The sequence below is a fragment of the Mauremys reevesii genome, linkage group 3 (genome assembly GCF_016161935.1).
Source record: "Mauremys reevesii isolate NIE-2019 linkage group 3, ASM1616193v1, whole genome shotgun sequence".
Lineage (NCBI taxonomy): Eukaryota > Metazoa > Chordata > Testudines > Geoemydidae > Mauremys > Mauremys reevesii.
In genome coordinates this window covers 113446641-113468619 of record NC_052625.1, presented here as the reverse complement: position 1 = coordinate 113468619, position 21979 = coordinate 113446641, and the positions used below count along the sequence as shown (strand labels likewise).

Here is a 21979-nt window from a genome sequence, read left to right as displayed (position 1 = left end):
ACTTTACTATTTCCATTCTTACTTTGACCTTCTGAGCATGCAAACTGCATTTTGTATGTTGTCTTTGCCTGTGGGAATCTGACTCCAGACTTTGAACTGTCAATTTGCCTTGAGTTGCTACCATAGTTCTCTGCAGCAGGTACAGAAAAGATGCCTGCAACGTGAATAATAATGCAAATAATCTCTCTCTCCATGGGATCTGTTGCAATCTCTCAAGGCATTTCTCATGGACATGAAAAATTTCAATTTCTCTGAAATTATTATACAATTAAAAACAAGACACCTGTACTGTGCATTCCCCTAGAGTATTTATTTGTAAATGTGTGCACGGAAAGATGTTACTTTGTACCAATATTTAGTGAAGATACAGAGTATCTTCCCAGCTCAGATAGACAGACATTCTAACTTTGCTTGAGCCAGCATGCTAAAAATAGCGGTGTAGGTGGAGGTAGCACAGCTGGCAGCCTGAGTAACAAACCCACCAGGAACCCCTGTTACATACTGATGCCGCTAATCTGAGCTACCGCCAGTGCTACTCCGGCTACACTTTTAGCATGGTAGCCCTGAGCTAGAGTGTGTCTGTCCAGCTGGGAAGCATGCTTCCAGCTGCATTATAGATGTACCTACTTGTTTGTTGCACAAAGGATAGTGGGAAAACTTGTAGTAACAGTCATTTATTATTAATAATTCTGAAATTTGGCCTGGCTGTCCTAAGCATTTCCTTCAAACAATTTACACTTGAGCAAGAATCACACAGGCAACCTGGTCTCCTACATGTAACTTGGCACTTGGGAGTCCTCAGTGCTAATCCTGACTTTCCCACTGACTTGTTGTGCAGTCTTGGGAAAACAATTAATGTCTCTGTCTCAAGTTTCCCATCTGCAAAACAGAAATTGTAGTCATCTTATAGAGATATTGGACCTAATCTTATGTCCACTGTAGTCAAATGAAAGACTCCCATTGACTTCAGTGGGCATTGGATCAGGCCCTCATTCAATGCTTTGAAAATATACAGTGCTATACTAACATAAAGGTGTGGAGGGTGCAATCCGTACTCACATTATTTACTAGAATGAATAGTTCCATTGAGTTGAATAGGATTACTCATGTAAATAAGTGCTTACCCGTGGGAGTAAGAATAGTACAAACTAGCCCAAAATATTAAGTCTGCAAAACTGGGCTGGAGACCACCCTTTCTTCCAGTGTTTTGGCACTTACACTTTTAGCTGGAGTTAGAAAGTTCAAATGAGAACACAAACATGAAAAAAAAAACAAGTGTACAAAAAGTTTATCCAATCTTTTCCCAAACTAATACGAGGCAGTGCAGATGAGAGTTTTCGGCAAAGGTTCATGCCTGGCTCTACTATATTTTTTGTCTCGTTGAGTAAAATGGAACTCGAGTGACCCACACAGAAATATCTATCTATTTGTCTGTCTCTTACAAATGAGTGCCATATAAGAATACATTTTACATATTGGACTTCCACAATCATATATTGTCTCATTAACTAATATAATGGAAATAATGACTAATATTTCATATAATGCAGTTCACAAACATGTAACATATAGTAAAATATGGCATGCTGTCTATATATGTGACACATGGGGGGGAGGGATAGCTCAGTGGCTTGAGCATTGGCCTGCTTAAACCTAAGGTTGTGAGTTCAATCCTTGAGGAGGCCACTTAGGGATCTGGGGCAAAAATTGGTCCTGCTAGTGAAGGCAAGGGGCTGGACTTGATGACCTTCCAAGGTCCCTTCCAGTTCTAGGAGATTGGTATGCCTCCAGTTATTACCTATTTATGCTTGTTCCACATGGGGAAATTGTCTGGGCAAACTTTTATTATGTGGAAGGACCTATTGGTGCTATTAAATTACAAATAATTATAATAAATCAACTGTTTAACTGGTGTGCACCTCACTACTATACATTGTAGCAAGCTACACGCTTTGGTGTTGAGCCAGAAGAAGAAAACTATACTAGTTGTCGCTTCAAAATGTTGTGCTATTTTGCAGAGCATTAGCATCTCTTTCTTTGAATTAAACCTGGCTTGTGACCTTTTCAACTTGTAAAATGTAGTGAGGATATACAATTACTGGTAGATAAGAATATTTAAATTATGAACCAGAATGAAAGTGACTCTTAAAAGTTATTAATAAGCTGTACAGCAATCTGTCATTAGTTTGAAAACAAGGGGGAAAGAAGTTTGCTGTTATTTCCCTGGGGGCCAACTTGGAATGAAAACTTCCTCCTGGTAGCACATGAGACAATCCATTTTTCCATTTTGGCGTTTCCTCTGTTCTTCAGTAGACACTCTGTTGTAATTTCTACCATTTGTGGAAAACAGAACAATGATTTATAGCATGAATCATAAAGCTTTCTGGGATAATGTGTTGCAAATTATTTAAAAGTAACAATTTACAGAGTACATACTGTACAGAACAAGGTTTCATAGTTTGGGGGTGGAGGATAGAAAGGATTAGATAACCTGTTTAGTCTTTTCTCTGCCTAATTTTTATGATTCTATTGACTGTAATTGTTAACTGAAAATTGAAATGTTACAAATAGCTCAGATTTATATAAATATCTGCCAGTATCACCAAATAATAATCCAAAGATTTATACCTATACTTGCTAATCATATTTGTATATCATACTTGAAACCTGACTCACTGTTTTAGGGCTACATAAACTTGAGAGGTTCCTGAGGGAAATGCACTTCAGAATTTCAGCATTTACTTGGGTCATGGGGATGACAATTGCAATGCTGCTCTTTTTCTTTTAGGCTGGCAGCCATGCTTTGGCCAGTGGTTGGTTTCATTCCAGCAGAAGAATATCATGGTGCACTAAGCAAACTATACATATTTTTTTCTTCTTGTGCATGAGAGGAAGGAATTTAGGGTCCCTAAATAATTATTTTAAGGGAGTGGATATCTGAATACCCTGCACTGATGTCTGAAATATACAGTTGAAAATGTCATGTATATTGAATAAGATCATTAATAACTTTTCAGAACCTTTATGTCTCTCTCTCTCTCTCTCTCTCTCTCTCTCTCTCTCTCTCTCTCTCTCTCTCTCTCTCTCTCTCTCTCTATCGTATAGGGCCCCAAAGTGAACCAGTATAGAGGAGGATGTGAAAGAGTTAATGTGGTTGATTACTTGTTTCATTTTGTTGATTAGTAAATTCCAGGAAAGACTTAGTGGGGGGCTGGGAGAGGGTTGGTTTGGTGCTGGACGTGTGTGTGGTAGGGTGACTTGGAGAAAATATCAGAAGATAGATGAGGGGATGGGATCCGGGGAGATGAAGAGAAGGAGGAGCAGGCATTCATTAGCGCCAGGTGAGAGAGGAGGTAAAGGAGAGTGAAAGAAAGGGCAGGAGGAGGGACAAGGGATCACTTTTTTTATACATTTATAGTGGACTTTATGTCGTATTCTTTTAAACATGTGGAATTACAAAAACTCATTAAAAGTTTGACAAAACCCTCTCAGAACTTGTATTTATAGCCGCTCTGAGTAAGTGCTACAATTTTTGTAATATTACAGCAATTAGTGAAAGAAGTCCGGAGAAAGATATAATTGTTTCCATGGCTATAATTTTTAAATCTGCTATATTTTAAATTAGTTTGTTTAGACAGATTTATGATACTGCTGCTGACCTTTGCTGTTCTCTCTGTACTACTTTGAAATGGATTTGTTCTGTTTCTTCTATTAGCCCCCATAAAATAACACCAAATTTGGAAAGGCCTGGATCAGAGTGGGAGAGGGATAAAAAAAAAATGCTTATGTTCTACAGCAGAATGTCTTGTGTCTTCTCCTGTTTTGTTTTTAAAACATCTAAATGATTTAAAAGGCATTGAATGCTTCTCATTCAAGAGCCTCCCATCTGTTTTTTCAAAACTATTTGTCAAGTTTATGTTCCATTTGAAATGACACAGGTTCTGGCACTTTGGATAGAGCTTAAGCTCCAGCATTGTACTGTAATTGTAACTGGCTCCTCCACATGTGGAACTGAAATACAAAAACAAAGAAAAAGCACAATGTGTTACTTAAATTTCCCCTGATCAATCATTCTTGCAAATCATAGCTCAAAACATGCATGGTTGGTATAATGTAAAGGCACATCGGTGCAGTTTATGTAACAATATTCTGTAGCAGGTGTATTTGTTCGGTGTTTTAAAATGTACTGTTTTTGTACTATCCTCATCCTCCTTACCCTTTATTAAAGAAAAGATCCTTCAAATCCTCACACTCCCCATCCTTTACACCCTATTTGGGATCCCCTCAGAACTGCTTAAAAATCTGGTCAAGGTCAGGTGGGTTCTTTCCTCTAGTCATTGTCATGCTCTGGCCATGAATTGTCTGTGATCCCACAGTGCACACCATAAATGCTCTCTTATCAGAAGGTGTGCTAGGACATTTGTGGAATATGCAGTGGGATCACAGAACAACCTCATGGTGAACAAGTGAAATCAAGACTCTGCAAATTTGGGGAGTATGTTGGGGGGTGGGGGGGTGGGGGAGAGAGATCTCTCATCATTATTTAGATCCCCTGTTGGTTAAACTTGTGAATCAGTACTTTTTTTTTTTTTTGGTATTCTCCTTAAGAAAGCTTACAATTTAATAAATACTTGTCTGTTTTTGTATAGCTATGCTTATGGAATGGTTTGCTTCCTTAACAATCACTGTCCAAAAATAATAATAAAAATAAGCTCATAACTGTCAAAAGAAAATTATCGTGAACTAATGAAAACTATGTCAAATTAGGAAAATGTGCCATTTATTTTTAAAATGAATTTTTTAGTGCTTGTGAAAGATGCCAGATTGACAACCCCAGAGACTGAAGTACTTTATTTATAGAGTACAAGGTAAGAGGTAAAGTAAGCTTCATAACACTAGTGTGCTTCAACCCTGTGAAGAGGGACCAGGAGGAAGAGCTTATTCAATAATGTTCAGAGGTGCTATGCGTCTACAGCTTCCACTGCCATGAAGCAGTAAATTAGTACAGTCTCTATGTTCTCTGTGGGTATGTCTACAATTAAAAATCTGTGGCTGGCCTGGGTTTGCGAAGCTTGCGCTAAAAGGACCATATAAATGTAGTGTAGATGTAACCCTGACTGACCCCGGTTGGTGACAGGGGAGATTGAACTTGGGATCTCTGCAGCTTAGTGCATGCGCCTCTACTGCATGAGCTAAAAGCCATATACCTCTTAGCTAAGGCTGTAGAGCAGACTCATTAATCTCTCTCTTTAAATAGTCTTGGTGCCACTAGATGAGACAGAACACCACACCCAGGAGGTGTGTGGGTTGCATAGACATTTGGGCTTAGGCTGGGGCTCTCGTTCTAGGATGGTGGGAGGATCCCAGAGTTCAAGCTGCAGCTCAAATGTCTACTCCAAAATTAAATAGCCCCTTAGCCTGAGTCACCTGGCACAGGCCAGCCACAGGTGTTTAATTGCAGTGTAGCCATAGCTTCAGTCCTTAGCCTGGCTGCTAAAGGCAGTAGTTTTGCGATGCTGACATCTGTAAACTTGGACTGACACCACCAATTAATTTTTCAGAGGGATCAAGGGCCTGATCCCCAATGTCTTCGATGGAATTTGGATCAAGTACCAAATAGCCAACCAATGATAACTTTGAATCGCTGACAAACTGACAAAGGCTCAAACTGGAAATCTGGAGGTTGAAGATTCTAGAGCCTTTTACCAATCTCCTTTAAAAAAAAACAATTTAAAAAGGGCTCCAGAATTTTGCACTTTTGAGAAAATTGTACTTCCTGTAAGAGATGAGCCTTCAGCCTTTTTTCCCAACCAATTTAGCACATTCTGCTGTTTAGTCTTGAACACAAAGGAAGTAAGAGTCTTTTTTAAGGGTTTAAGGAGTCTCCAGAGTGATATGAATGAGATTTACATTTACAAGTATATTCTGAGAAGTCAATAGTACAGAACCAAGCAATGCTGTCTTTGTAAGGGTATGGTACGTTGTATCTATTGGCTAAATCCTTTATAGGTTTATCTATGCACAACTGTTGCTGAAACTTTCAACCTAATGTAATATTTCCTCTTAGCTGCTGCAGCAACAAAGGAAAAATAAAAAAAATTAAAATGACAAATATACTTTCAGGAGAATTGAATTCCATATTATACTATGATTTATTAATAACCATTGCTTTGACAAGTAACAATCTGTTTAAATATCTCATGGAGGACAATGTCGCTGACAAATTATTTTTCATCCAAAAATGACAAATGTGAGAATTGCAGTACTGTAGAAGAGGAATGGCTAGGGGAAGCAATTTAAGTTTCAGGTGCAATTGGAACAAGAAGATGTGAAGAGCAAGCAAAGTAGAACTGAAGAGAGGAAGTCCTACTTAGCCTAAGCTGTGGGGCATAGCTGTCAATGACACAATAGTATTTGCTAAACAGTTCATTAAGCGGATATTTGCCTGTATTCTTTGGGGGAATGAGTTAGCTGAGGTAGAGCCTGCATGCACAGCCCTTGACATTTTTCTGCAAGTTTAAAGCATTGCATTTCAAACAGCTCTGTACTCGTTAACCATACAGAGAATAGGAACCGGTCTTTGGTATAATAAACTATTAATTTGCTAAGAGAGTCAGATGTTTTAGAAATGCTGCAAACTCTGTTTAATACACAGTGTATTATACAGAGAAAGGAATTCTAACTATTTTATGTAGGAACATTATGACACAGGCTATGAGGAATCATCTGGATAGAAATCATCTGTTACATGTGCTTCCAGTCTATTTTTTTTTCTGTTTTGAAAACAACTGTAATGATGTCTGAAATTATGAGCTTAGGATCCTAATTTAAAAGCTCATGCTAAGAAACACCCACAGAGTTTTTTCTTTAGGCTCCATGAACTAGCTGCTAAGGGACTGATTTGCCAATAGTAATTTAAATGAGTTGAAAATGAATTGTTTACAATGGGTTTATTCCATCATTCCATTATTAAAGGCTGCAGCAAATAAAACTACAAGTAGAAATAATTGGAAAAAATGGTGGATTAAACCAGATGTGTTGTAGCTGAGCTAAAATATTTGGATAACCAGCAAATGGGACCTACCCAAATAACTGTATAATACTCATTTGACTGTTCTACTGCTTATTGTCCATCTTCATATATTTAATACTTTTGCATAATATTTCAGGATTATTTCACATTATGTCTTGCTTTTAATAATTTTAAGAATAAAATGTCTGCCTCCCACTCCTCAATAATTTATTGTTATGCTTCATGACAGAAGCTTCCTGCAGGGGCCAGAAAGGAATTTTCCCCTCCATTGCACTACTGGTAAGGTACATAAAGGGGGATATTCATCTTCCTCAGAAATATATCTCAAGTATTACCCACTGTCTTGCCCTAGGTAGAATACCAGGCTTGATATGCCAATGGCTTTACTCTGAAATCCAAAGCAAACTGGTGAGGAGTGGAACAAAGGGGTGCTATGTGGGTAAACAAAGGTTACTTTGAAGTGCTGGTATTCTCCTAATGCATCTCTGAGACAGGTCCCACTGAGATGCATTCATCTTTTAGAAAAGAATTACAACTTCCAGTAAAATCAGGACCTAGACTAGTTTATTTAACCATCAGCATATAGATATGCACCAGTGAAAACATCCCAGACAGTGGTTTAGTTTATTTGAAAGGAAAGTGAACATGAAGGTTTCAAACAACATAGCCAAACATCTGGGTTTTTTTTTTATATCCCCAAAACAGCTTGGGACTGACTGCACTCAGTAGATTGCTTGGCAAAATAGCTCACTTCAAATACCAAAGCTGTGAGTAGGAGAAATACTGTTTTGTTGAATTCCTCAAGTAGCTATCAGATGGTTTATTAATTTAAATGAGAAAATGTGCATGATTTAAAATAAGAAACAACCTTATTTGTTGAAATATGCGTTGATTTTAAGCTGAAACCATACTGCCATATGAAGCACAAGTGTTGTGTCTATTTTATTAATCTAAACAAAAAGAGAAAAAGTCCCCTTTGAAGCTGCAGGTGCTCTACAGAAAGCTTTAAGGTCATCATTGGGATTTTTCTCTACTCCAAGCACAAGATCCATTAGAAATGGAAGAACAAGGAAAGATAAACGTGACTGAGGTTTAAGCAGACGGATATGCAGTAGTTGTAAAAGAGCTTAGACTCCAAAATGAATCTAGAAAAGAGTTTATTTGGTAGCTATTTGAGGACATACAGCTATCACTGCAGATATCAGGCCAGATTCTGATGCCATTGTATTAAATAGTACCTAATTCAGCAAAGTGCTCCATTGAAATCAATGGCCTGTTGAATAAGTTATTAATAAACGCAACTGCGAGATGTGAAAAGCATGAGGTGTTTTGCCATGGTGGAAAACACCTTGGGCTGACCCTGGGCAAGGACCACATCTTCCTTTTTCATTGATTATCATCCAGCATGCTAATAGTGCTTTCAGTAAGTGCGAGAGTTTGAAAAAATGAATGTATGCTCTTGAAAAACACTAAAATCTTATTATAAAAGTGTTAAATTGAAACAATATTTTATCTGTCTAGAGCTGAAACTTCTTTTTAAAAAACACATATTTAAATGAGTCATAGTTAAAATTCTAGCTTCATATTCCTGATTTAATGGCAAATGTTTCCTGGGTACTTTTAGTTCTTTCCTGTTCTCTTCTAAGAAGTAGGAACATCTTAGTCTGCACTATGAATGGAGATTCTAAAATGTTTCTTGGGGGAAATTAATGATTTCTTCCCAGATGCTGAAAAGAAGGAGAAATTATTTGGGTAATTACATTTTGCCTACCTAAAATTCCCCCTACACATTCAATTTGATAAAATAATACTCATTTATTCTCCTAAACTGAGGCGTAGTGTTTGTGTGCAACATTTAACAGGCACCACATTTCACCAAAGAGGTGACTACATTTCATTGAGTATGTGAAGTGATGCCTATATAGATTTAAAATTGGATTATATAGTACTTAATGATCATTCTGTATGAAAGATGCAGTATAATTGGAACTCATTACTGTTACTGCGTTAGCTTGCAGAAGAGGTGGGTTCGTGGCAGATAGACCCCTGGAGCCTTTTAAAGTGTAGTTTTATTCTGAAAAGGCATTCCATAAAACTACAGTTATGGGGGATCCGTGTCCATGTCACAATGACTTCCAGAGTCAACTTGGTCTTTTTGTAAGTAAAAAAAAGTCTCATTCCTAGTTGCTAACTGTAATGGTTCACGGTCACCTGTAATCTCTCTCCCAGTCTCTCCTGTAGGCACTTTCTCCGCACTCTTTCCACAAGGCTACAGAAACCCCCATTCCCAGCATGCTGTCACAGCTACAGGCTGAGTGGCATCTTATACAGCCCCTTTGCAGCCCCTCTGAAGGGTATCCCTCAGGTGGCAGGTTCTGCTACCTTCACCACTCTCCAGGTGGTATCCTACAGTTCTACCACTCTCTGACTAGATACCAGGGTGTCAGCCTCCCTCTTTCCAAATGTTTTGTTCGTTCATCCAAAAGTACACAGCAGGCAGATAAGTGTTTAAACAACAAAAATCTATAGGTATCTGGTCTCACCTAAACTTTATCCTTCCCTTGCAAGTTTTGGTAGTTACCGCCTAGGCCAGTTAACTTCCTTGCTGGGCTGGAAAAGACAGTCTGGAAGCATTTTCCCCTGCAGTTCTCTCTCTCTCATTCATGTTTTCCCCCTGAACAGCTGCTGCCTGCGCACACCTCCTTTCTTTCAAGGTTAGGCTCTTTAATAGTTTAGTGCCCCGTTGATCAGAGGTGTGAGAAATATTAACCTGCCAGCATGCTTGGAGACAGGTAAGTGGGCATTTCCCAACAAATAAGTCCCCTATTGTTTCCATAAAAACCCTTGATATGCTCTCTGGTGGTAACTGATCTTGGTCATTGTATTGTTCCCCGTTTGCATCCCCTCTGGCAGCACCCTTTGATTTAATTCCATTCAGTGAGGCAGGATTATATCAAACAGGTGAACTCAGGTGAATAGGATAGTGATAAAAATAATACAGATAAATCCTTTGTAAAGCAACTGCTCAGTCCAACAATACAAAACAGGACTGTAGGCAGGAATTTGCTGCTTTATTCCACTGCCTCAAAAGTGTGTGTGAGAGGGAGAAAACTCTTACTTTCAAAACAGGAAGTCAGGGAGGAGTGGTGCATGGCTCTAAATCGTGTAACAAACTGGACAACCTAGTTAACCCTATCATGATCACTTTACTACAACTCCTTCATTCTCCACTCCAGCCCTGCATATTCAGTCTGGGATCTGAAAATGCAGTCATGTTCTTTTTGTTCATCAGCTAGTAATAGAATAATAGAATGTAGTTTCTGGAAAGGACCTCAAGAAATCATTTAATAAAGTTACACCAATCAAAAGTTAACACTCCAGACCATAGAGTAAAATGTTTTGGTTTTCCACAAGTGCTCAAGAATGGTATTTTATTACATGTGATGTTTTCTTCTGGCAGAACTTTTCCTAGAACACTTCCCCTGTAATCCCTTTTCTTAAATTTCTTGCTTAAAGACTTAATAGGTCAGTCTAGAACAGGAGAATTTATCTGCCTTAGGGTTGGACATATTATTATTTATGATTTATATATTGGTTGGAGTCAGTTGTGCTAAAAGCTGTTCAATATACAATAAATCATTTTTGGGTGGGCAGGGCGATATTTGCTTTCTAAAAAAGAAAATGTTTGAAATAGTACATGCTCATCTGCCTCCTTATCTGGTTTGACACCATAACCATGACATTTGCTGGTATCTTCACAAGCAATATTCATTTAACCTGATCATTTCAATAATTCTGTCTTTAGATTCACACATCACTGATCAATGGACGACCTAGTGCTGATGATCCTTCCCAAGTATTGCTGGAATTCACCTCAGCTCGCTTTATTCGACTGAGGTTTCAGAGGATACGGACACTGAATGCTGATTTAATGATGTTTGCACACAAAGATCCCAGTGAAATTGACCACATAGTTACAAGGAGGGTAAGTTCTGGTAAAGACACAGATTTGTATAATAGATGCTGGACTATCCTTACTAATACTGTATCTGCCTTTGATCACCACAGGAAATCTTGGCAGAATATGAATAACTTCTGTTAGCTGTCAAACTCCCAGTGGCAAATAAATGGCTCCCCTTTCTTCAGTCTTTTTTTTTTCACCTCAGCAGAAGGGAAAGTTTGTTTATATTTTCTGTTTAATGGTGTTATTAACTTGAAGAACCAGTAGCAGTGCAGCTCTGGCTATAAAGATTTGTGGGATTATTGTACAGATGATCTGCAGGAGATTGTTGTCAGATAATGTCTTTTGCTCCTCATGCTATCCCCTCAATATCCTTTGGATCATTGCACAATACTGGCGTTAACATTTTAATTCAAGAGCAGGGGTTGCTCTAGACATTTCACCTCCCCAAGCACAGCGGCATGCCGCAGGGGGCGCTCTGCCGGTCGCCGGTCCCGCAGCTTCGGTGGACCTCCCGCAGGCGTGCCTGCGGAGGGTCCCCTGGTCCCGCGGCTCCACCGAAGCCTGCGGGCGGTCCACCAGAGCCGCGGGACCAGCGGACCCTCCGCAGGCAAGCTGGCAGAGCGCCCCCTGCAGCATGCCGCCCCAAGCAAGCGCTTGGCGTGCTGGGGGCAGGAGCCGTCCCTGTTCAAGAGATTTATTTCATTATTATTATTCATATCAGTTTTAAAACATGTTTTAGTGTATAAGAAAAGGGGGTGTGCAGTGCTTTCATTCTCATCTCTGCACAGTTTAGTGTTTTACTCTATATGTTGTCATTTTGAAGACATATTCCATTTGGTAGCTAAAGTTTCAGGACTTTGTCTGGTGTTACAGTAGTGCTTGTAGGAAACTTCCCAGCTGTGTGAACACCAGCTAGCAACTAGGTAAACTTGACAGTTTAGGTGTGGGGAAGAGACTTGAAATAATTTTTGTGAGGGGAAAATAAACCTCGTAAATCCTAAGGTCAAAATCTGATTACCCTTCCCCGCTTACTGACAATATGTCTTTAAGGTGGAACAATGATTCTTCCATTGCTGTGAGTGTTATTTATTTTAATAGTTCCTAACTGTAGACAGTAATATTCTGGAAGCTAATTGCTCATATCTCATGACAGGAAGCACAGCTGATCTAAACTAAACAGGCTTGACAACTGAATCATCTAGCTAAGGCCGCCTTGTGCTGCTCAAGCCCCAGTAGGAGGATCCACAGGTAGTTAGAACGAGCACAGTGGTTTCTATACTACTTCCTACCTGTGGTTGCTGCATCCAGATGGTGTGGACAGGGGAAAGAGGGCATAACTGTTATTCCCTTGTATCCCGCCCACCCATTCCCTGCTGCCTCAACAGCCCCTTGGGGGCCATATTGGCTGACACATGTTTAGAGTAAACTTTAGGCTAAGTGACAGAAAACAAAGGTTAGGCAAAAATGGTAAATTTTCAATATGGCAACAGTTTAACAATTTTCAATATGTGCCCAAGGTTACATACTAGATCTACTATTGTTTAATGTATTAATGACCTGGAAAAGAGGATGAGTAGCAAGTTAGCAAAATTTGAAAATAACCCAAAATTACACAGGCTAGCCAAGATTATAGAAGAATGTGAGGTGCTTCAGTGGACACTAACCAAACTAGGTGAATAGTCAACAAGATGGCAGTTGAAATTGGCTTTTGACAATTGCACAGTGGAAGGAATAATTTGAACTGCTCATATATTTTTGCTGGTTTAAAATTAATTGTAGCTACTCATGAAAAAAGACATTGCAATAGCTCAGTGAAAAGGCTTTGTTCAAGATGCACCAGTGGTTTTAAAAAATGTTAGAATGGAAAGTAATACTGATATTATTATAATGCCTTTAGGTCGGGGTGGGCAAACATTTTGGCCTGTGGGCCACATTGGGATTGCAAAACTGTATGGAGGGCTGGGTAGGGAAGGCTGTGCCTCTCCAAACAGCCTGGCCCCCGCCCCCTATCCAACCCCTCCCACTTCCGGCCCCCTGACAGCACCCCTCAGAACCTCCCACCCATCCAACCTCCCCTGCTCCTTGTCCCCTAACTGCCCCCTCCCAGGCCCCCACCCCCTATCCAACCCCCTACTCCCAGTCCCCTGACTGCTTTGACTCTTACCCACAGCCCTTAAGGGGGGAGGGATAGCTTAGTGGTTTGAGCATTAGCCTGCTAAACCCAGGGTTGTGAGTTCAATCCTTGAGGAGGCCACTTAGGGATCTGGGGCAAAAATTGGTCCTGCTAGTGAAGGCAGGGGGCTGGACTTGATGACCTTTCAAGGTCCCTTCCAGTTCTAGGAGATTGGTGTATCTCCAATTATTACCTATTACCCTGCCCCTTGACAGGTGCCCCAGGACCCCATGCCTATCCAACCCCTATCAACACCCACACCCCCTGACAGGCCCCCCAGGAGTCCCATGCTTATCCAATCCTCTCCATCTCCTGACTGTCCCCCAGAACCTCCACCCCATCCAACTGCCTCCTGCTCCCCTGTCCCCTGACTGCCCCTTGGGACCTCCCACCCCCTTACCATGCTGCTCAGAGCAGCATGTCTGGCAGCCATGCCCCCCAGCTGGAGCCAGACACACTGCTGCACTGCTTGGCAGGAGCCAGAGTGCTGCCCACACAGTGGCGTGGCTGCAGGGGAGGGGCCAGGAGCTAGCCTCCCCACCTGGGAGCTCAAGGGCAGGGCAGGACAGTCCTGTGGGCCATAGTTTGCCCACTTCTGCTTTAGGTAAATCAGTGGTGTGTCCTCATCTGGAGAATAGTGTTCAGTTCTGATCCCTCCTTGGGAAAAGGATATGGCAGAAATATAAGGTGTGCAAAGACAGGCAATGACAAATATCAGAGTAATGTGAAGACTTCCATCTGAGGAAAGACTAAGAGTGAGCATGTTCAGCTTAGTTAGGGGATATTTTCAGTCTAATTAAGCTCGGTGAGAGGTCCCTGCCAAGCCAGACCTTGTCTTCAGTCTTCTACAGAATCTCGTGCAGCTGTGCTACTGCCAATTAAGTTTTGTATGGTTATATGCATCTGGGGGTTCTAGTGCGGGATCTGCAAGACCAGCCATAAATCTCTCCCATATATAAGCAGTTTAGCCCTACTGAAGCCTGTTTATTTGAAGGGTCTTGCAAGTATTCTTTCACTACCATGGATGCATTCCTGGCTTTTGTCTGGGCCTTTTAGCCCCACCAAAATCAGAAGGGAATGGTCAATGGGTGGACTGATAAACTATAAGTACAAGGATAGATCATTGGTTTGAGATTGGCCTACTAAATCCAGCATTGTGAGTTCAATCCTTGAGGGGGCCATTTAGGCATCTGGGGCAAAAATATGTCTGGGGATTGGTCCTGCTTTGAGCAAGGGGTTTGATTAGAAGATCACCTCCTGAGGTCTCTTCCAGCCCTGCTATTCTATTCTATTAAACAGGAGAGGGAACTCTCCCTTCTCTCCACCCCTGTTTCCTATCAGGTCAATCTGCAGACCAGCAGGAAATTTTAACTGTACTTCTCACTGTCTGGGGCATGCCAAAGCATTACCTTATTGAGATGACCAAAGGCCTTTGATAGATAGCATTTGTTTAAAAAAAAAGTGGGGGGGTGTTCTTTCTTTAATACATAGTATGTATTTGCTGAGTAATTTTGTACCATTACTATTAGTGTATTTTCTTCATGTGTTCTGAGCTTTCTTCCTTCACAGGTGTAAAATCTACATATATGACCTGATCTTTTATGCTGTATATGAACTGTGAGCCAAATTCTATGGTGTATAAATTGGTGCAGTTCCCCTGACTTCAACAGAGCAATGACAACTTACACCAGCAGAGAATTTGATCCCTTTTCTTTTTCACTGAGGCCCGAATCTGATGTTCAGGAAGCAGTTACCTATCTACCATCTGCTGTATTTATAATACATAAAAAGGAAATAAAATAAGCAGTTTCAGTACTTGGCCACCTGCAGCTTACAATCCATTTGGCAATTCCTTCTCTGTTTTGTCTTACAGTATTACTATTCTGTAAAAGATATATCTGTTGGAGGCATGTGTATCTGTTCTGGCCATGCAAGGGCTTGTCCTTTGGATCCAGCAACTAACGTACGTATATTTCTAGGCTCCTTGTTCATGGTGTAGAAAATGAATATTCCCGATTGACAGAGTTCTGTGAGTTGATGTCTGTTCCCCACTTAGACAATATAACCAAAACCTGTGCCAGGGTGAAATAACGTTGGAAGTCAGAATGATGAACTTTGAAATCCACCATCACAGTAACAGTGAACGATTTTCTCTTAAAAAAAAAAAAGATGTTGAATAAATCCATTCTTTTTGAAAACTCTCCAGCTCTGACAGCAAGTTCCATGATTTAGCTTTGGAGACTGAAAGCCCTCAGTCTTTCTATTCCTTCCATGGTATTAATCACGATTCTTCTTAAACACACAAACATCACCAATTTAATGGTTATAATATCTTCGATATTTTTAGCTTTCCACTCAAGTTCAACTCTATCAGAACATAATCAAGTAAAGAATTCAGTTTAAGACTGATTCTCCAGCTTCTTCCCAGTTCCATACACATGCATGAAATGAAATTGCTGAATTTATCTATAATGCTACTAGCAGGGGCGGCTCTAGGAATCAGGCTGCCCCAGGCAGCGCGGTGCGCTGCGCCGCCCTTCCTCGGTCCCGCGGCGGGTCCCCTCTTCCGGGGGGTTGAGCTCGCGCAGGCGGCAGGTCCCCCGGAGCGGGGACCTGGGACCTGCCGGCATGACTGAGCGGGAGGCGGGGCGCGCCGGGGGCAGCGCCGCCCCCGCGCATGCGGCGGTCGCGTCGTCCGCGGTCCCGGCGGCTCCGGGCTCTCCTGACGCAGCACTGCGGCACAGCCTGCCCGCCCCCCCTCCTAGCGCCCAGATTTGGCGCCCCCCAGTTGGTGCCTGGCTGCTGGTGTCCTGGCTACTAGCATGCAACAGGGTGAGATCACACCCAGGTTTCCGTTATGGAGAAATCCTGTAGAATTTTATAGAAAATAATAATCTTTCTATAGGATTCTGAACCATCCTATAGAATTTAATAGAAAATCATATCCCTGCTATAAAGTGAAATAGGATATTTCAAAAGCCCTCTAGAAAAATCTCGTTCTGCAAAAATATCTATAGTTCTGAATAATGTCTATAGAATCCTGTTGGTTTTATTCTTATAGGCCTTTTTCATAAGATCTGCATAAGAAATGCTGCACCATTTCTGCAGTTATTCTCAAAGAACAGCTGTCAGACTACGACCAGAACCTTAGAGCTATGCCTATCCATTGGGCTTGCCTTGGAAGAGTGATGGTAACATTGCAGACCCAGAAAGGGTTCTCTAGAAAATTCTGTTTCGATGTTCTCACTATGCAACATAGTGAGGGGTTGCAGTGGGGTGAAGTATCCTGTTCTGCCACTATGCAAATATTTGTTGTCCGAATTGTGTTAAATAATACATAGAAAAAAATAAATGAAATATACATGGAATCTGGTGTAGATCACTTTGCTTGCAATAATTTGCATAAATGTATTGCTGGAAGGGGACAGGTGTCAAATATTTAAGATCATTATAAAAATATGATGAATAGATTTTAAAGGACCACTGAAGAAAACAGGATAATATAAGAGAGGGTTTCAGTCATAGGTGGGCTGGTTTGCATGTATTCCTAACCTCCACCTGTCTCAGAGCTCTTCTCTTTGCTTTGTTCTAACATCATGCTGTGTTAATACTTTGTTTTCTTTTTTTTAATGTCAATTAGAGATCGACTTGTCAATGTGAGCACAACACATGTGGAGAAAGATGTGATCATTGCTGTCCCGGTTTTAATCAAAAGCCCTGGCGAGCTGGGACATTCCTGGTCAAGTCTGAGTGTGAAGGTAAGTTATAAAAAAGCAAAGCAAAATAAAAAAGTGTAAGCTTAACTCCTGGTCAGCTCTGAGTAGTATTTAGTCCTTAAGACTCTGCAGAATTCATTTAACTTCAAAATAACACTTGCAAGTGATTGTAAATGTAAACCACATGTTCAGATCCACTATGCTATTTTTTACCATATAATAAATAAATGTGGTTGAAAAAGTTTTGATTAAACAGATTTCCACCAAAAATGGAGTTTTGTCAAAATTGAAATGTTTTGAGAATTGAAAATTTAATCAAAATTGACTCAAGAGAATATCAAAACAATTTGTTTTGACTTTCTCATTTTGTTTTGATAAGGTAAAGATGGTTAATTTCAATTCAATTCATTTTGACTAAGATATTTATATATTTATATGAAATGTTTCAACATTATCTAATGAAATAATTTGATATTTCCAAATCATTTTTTCAAAATTTACATTTTGTGAAAAATATTGATATTCAACTTTTCATTCTGGTTTGAAATGAAAACAAAGTTCAAAAAGCTGGAATTTCTCCCATCTCTAATAATAATAGTTAACACTGATGTTCACAAACTACCTTAATTTCTGAACCGATTAAAATGCAAGGCTACTACTGTACATGAATGTTCATATGGCTACAGGAGTGCAGATGCATTTATTCTAATGCTCTTCACAGCCCTTTAGGTGCAGGGCTGTACCTAAATAGCGCAAACGAGCCCATAGGGTCTGATCCAAAGCATGCTGAAGTCAATGGAAAGACTCCCTCTGAGTTCAGTGGGCTTTGGATCAGGGATTCCTCTTTATTAAAATTTAGAAATGATAATTACCAACATTTTACTTATATACAAACCAGGCACCAAACTTGTTTATAACACACAGGAAACTATTAGAGGTTGGCCAGAGAAGTGGAATTTAGATCCCGGTTAAGTTGAGCCTAAGGTTGGGGGTCTGAGGCCAAATCATGGTAAAAGGGTTGATTCAATAGTGCTGAAATCTTGCAGACTGTTTTACACATTTTAATACTGGAAATCTCATGGAGCAAACCAGAATATTGTCCTCCTGTAATTTTGGGTCCAGCATGGAACAAAAGCCAAAGGGGCAATTTTGGATCTGAAGATTCAAATTTGAACTGCCCTGAAATTTGAAGGGGGTTGGATTCAAAGTCTCTGTTCTGACCATCTCCAACGTGCATTATATGTAGATGAAGTACTTCCTTTGAGCTTCCTTTTTAGCTTTGATGAATATTAATGTAGCCAACAGTTTTAACATTTCAACAGATTCTTTGTAGTTCTTGTATCTTCTTCTTGTCTTGTACTATCCAACTTTCTCATGAGCAACATGTGCATTCAGCAAAATGTTATGGGATCACCAATTTAAAATGGCATATTGCAGCATTTTTTTTTAAAAGAGCTTTTAGGGCTTTTTCCAAAGACAAGACCCTAGAAAGAAATCTTATCTGAAGGAACTCCAGGCACCATTTGTGAGTGGACCTTATTATATTTAAGAGTTGAAGAAGTGGTTTGCTCATGAGTAAAGGTGCTATTTGTTTCAATGTTCACGGCATAGATGTAAAAATGATGAAAGAATGTTGTTAATACTTCAGTAAAAATGTTATTTCTGCATGTCTGTAGCCTGGGTGTGAGGTTTGCTATTATGGTTGTCTCTTTTTCAGAATGCAATTGTCATGGGAAGACTAAGGAATGTTACTATGACCAGAATATTGCAGACAGAAATCAGAGTTTGAATATCCATGGAGAATACACTGGGGGTGGACTGTGTATTAATTGTACACACAACACTGCAGGCATAAACTGTGAGACCTGCACTGATGGCTACTTCAGGCCGAAAGGGGTAAAGTATGCTCTGCTGTCACTTCTGTGTAGTTCAAGCTATCACTTCTGTGTGGGGAGTTAGGTTATTAAGTAGAGCAGACACACTTTTGATTGCTATTTTATGAAGGTTAAGTTCTAATTCTGACAGCAAACTAGTCGCCTTTCACAGTTGGAAATCTGTAAAGTAGATGTTCACAGGAATATGAAAGCAAATTGTGTTGATATGAAGGAATGTACTTAAGGTCAGGGCCTCCAGCTAGTACTTCAGTTTGAATTAAAGGATGATGCAATCCTATAAACACAGCTTTTCCATCATAGAGAATTTCAGCATACATTCTCAGAAAGCAGAGAGATATTGCTGTAGTTGTTGGGGGTGGTGAGGAAATTGGGAGAAAGGAGAATCTCTAATTTGTTTAAGCTCTTTAAATATAATGTAGTAATACTTCTAAAACAATCTGTTAGCATCTCCTGACCTTTATCAGGCACGGCCAAAATGCAGTTGCAAACCAGACATAATCAACAAAATTCTACAATGTATCCTGGGGATGCCTTCCACTTCAGTAGAAAGAGATATGGTCTGTGGAAATGCTACGCTAAATTCCAGAAGGTGATGCTCCATCTTGGTCTGAAGAGGCCATGAGACGAAGCATGACATACTGGGATCCATTAGCTCCATGGGCTGCCGTCACTCTGTATTAAAGATCCAGAGAGCTGCTCTCTATTCTGTTTACGTGTGCCTCTTGGGTGACTGGAGGTTCCTGGTACATTATCATTGTGGCCCTCAGTTCAGCAAAGTTTGGCCACTAGGCCTGATTGTTCTTCCCTCTGCTACCATGGAGACTAACAACAAATGAATAAAATTAAAAATTCCCCCTATATAGCAAGGTTGGACTTCGTCTTTAAAGCATATAGAAGAAAGAGTTTTGGTCTCTTGTCACCAGCTGGATGGTTAAACTGATTTTGGAGCAAAATTTAAGCAGTCCTCCAACTACTAATTTTTGTGTCCACAGTCAACTGCGAGTATAGAAAATGTGGACAAGCTTCTGAAAATACAGTAGGAAGGCCAGGCTTTTGAAAATGTAGGGCTAAATGACTTGTCCAAGGTCACAAAGAGAGAGTATGGCCAGCCTGGGAATAGAACTCTCACGTCCGAAGTCATATGGTGGTATTTTCAGAAATGCATGAATGACATATAGGAGCACAAGTTCCATTAACTGTCAATAAGAATTGTGCTCTGAAGTCACTTAGGCACTTTTGAAAATTCCACTCTAACATCTTTGTCTTAACCATGAGACTGTTCTTTCTTCATAATAATGGAAAAAGACTGTGAAAACATTCTCAAGTTTCAGTGTGGTTTTAGCAGCTTTCAGTGTTCAGAGATGCTGGTTTATCAATGGTAAAAATGCAGAATCTTGGAATAAGGGTGAGGATACATAGGGTTCAATCTATGTTGGGTCTTGTCCCCTGTGTTGTTGGGGATCAGGCACAGAATGGAACTGTTAATAAGCTTTTACAACCAACATGATAGCTCTTTACTGCTTGTGCCCAATTCATCAGGCAACACCAAGTAGAGGCCAAGTGACCTTAAGGACACTTGAAATGAACAGCTACATGGGGTCCCAAAATGATGGGGTACTCACAGAGGGAAATATGATTACACTTGCCAGTCATAAGCAATACAAGTTCCATCCCCTTCCATGTAAATCCTCTGCTGCCCACAGGAAAAAAAGAATGATGGAATCTGGACATCTAGAGTTCTCTGCACTTTTTACTTTTTGTCCCAGGCATAATAAAATCTGGGTCTTGTCTGGTTCCTTTTCTAAGATGAAAAAAGGGAAGGTGAAAGCAAATTGTTCAATTGTCTAGTGTTCACTTTTCTTCATTTGTTTTTCACTCATCTCGGACTGTGTAACTGAACTACTAGAAACCGAAAAAGGTTTAAAAACTAAAGCATACTTTCACTCACCGAAATTAAAAAATGATAAAAATATTTCTGTTAACACTAGTTTATATACAACTGTTTTTCTTTAACAAACTAAATTTGGGACCTCAATTACTTGAGTGTCTCTTTGGTAAAAATTTGCTAAGATTAACATGCAGACTGAATAACAAACTAATAGACTGAATGAACAATGCTGTTTCAGTGTTTGTTAAAACTTGCACATTTATTTGAAACAAACAAACAAACCTTAAACACAGTATGATTCACTCCTGATTTTGTTGTTGTTGGGTTTTTTTTAAATTAAGTACCAGTTTCTAATATTTAAAAGGTAAGATTTAGCTTTGAAACTCACTGGGTTTTTTTTGTACTTTTATTTATTTATGATAGGTATTACCAGATGACCCTAACCCGTGCCGGCCATGTTCCTGTGATCCAGTTGGGTCTTTACATGCTACTTGTGTCAAGGATGAGAAACGTGTGGAAGGAGGTAAGATTACAGTTAGATTACAGTTACAGTGTAAACATTGTGCACAACATTGTTAAAATGAAAGCTGAATCATCTCCCTTCACTGAGCCAGCCCTCACAGCAGACCAGTGCTAATTCATTCACATGGTCACTAATCCGCCTGTGCTCTCACAGCGTTCTCTCATACTGTTTTTCAGTTTTGCAGCCTGCAGGCATGTGCACGCTGGGAAGAATATTCCCAACTGAACTCTTTTTATGTTGGCTTTTCCCATTATTCCATGGTTCTCTGAAATGTGGTAGATACTGGCATTCAAATATACACACATACTAGACTTCCCCCCAAACTCAGCCTATAGCATGTCTCCTGATTCTGTGCTGGGAAGCAAGATGCATGCATGAAGCACACAGCATGAAGTTGCATCCTTGTAAAGGATTTTCTAGTCCTCTTGACAAGAGCAAAGAGCTTTCTCTTTCAGAGACAGAGATTAAAATAAAGCAGAATCTTAATCTTACCCTCTCTTTTCTTCTGAGTGCCTATTTGCATTTGAAAACTAGGAAAAGTCCCTTTGAAAGATGTCACATTTACCTACCATCTCTATTATTACTGTAGGATTATAAATTTTTCACCTTAGTTTCTTTATAAGAGCCATCTTCAAATAGAGAACATGCTGCTTTCTTGTAGCTTGGAAACAATGTTTTTGTTGTTGTTGTTGACATTTGGTTGGAGTGCAGCAGAACTTCAAGGTCAGGTTTTAAGAGATTTTTTTAATTGGACTAATTTTACACCATTGATAAAAAATACTCTAGT

At 39.9% G+C, this 21979-nt stretch overlaps 1 protein-coding gene across 12 annotated transcripts in view; it reads left to right on the top strand.

Annotated features, from left to right (window-relative positions):
* LAMA2 (laminin subunit alpha 2) overlaps positions 1–21979 on the top strand; it is a 477311-nt gene that overhangs the window by 196375 nt on the left and 258957 nt on the right. For all 12 annotated transcript variants that reach the window (XM_039528773.1, XM_039528772.1, XM_039528762.1 and 9 more), the window contains exons 5-9: positions 10839–11018; positions 15044–15133; positions 16811–16928; positions 18604–18782; positions 21093–21192. In XM_039528773.1, the coding sequence (XP_039384707.1) occupies positions 10839–11018; positions 15044–15133; positions 16811–16928; positions 18604–18782; positions 21093–21192 (667 nt within the window). The remainder of the gene's footprint in view (positions 1–10838; positions 11019–15043; positions 15134–16810; positions 16929–18603; positions 18783–21092; positions 21193–21979) is intronic.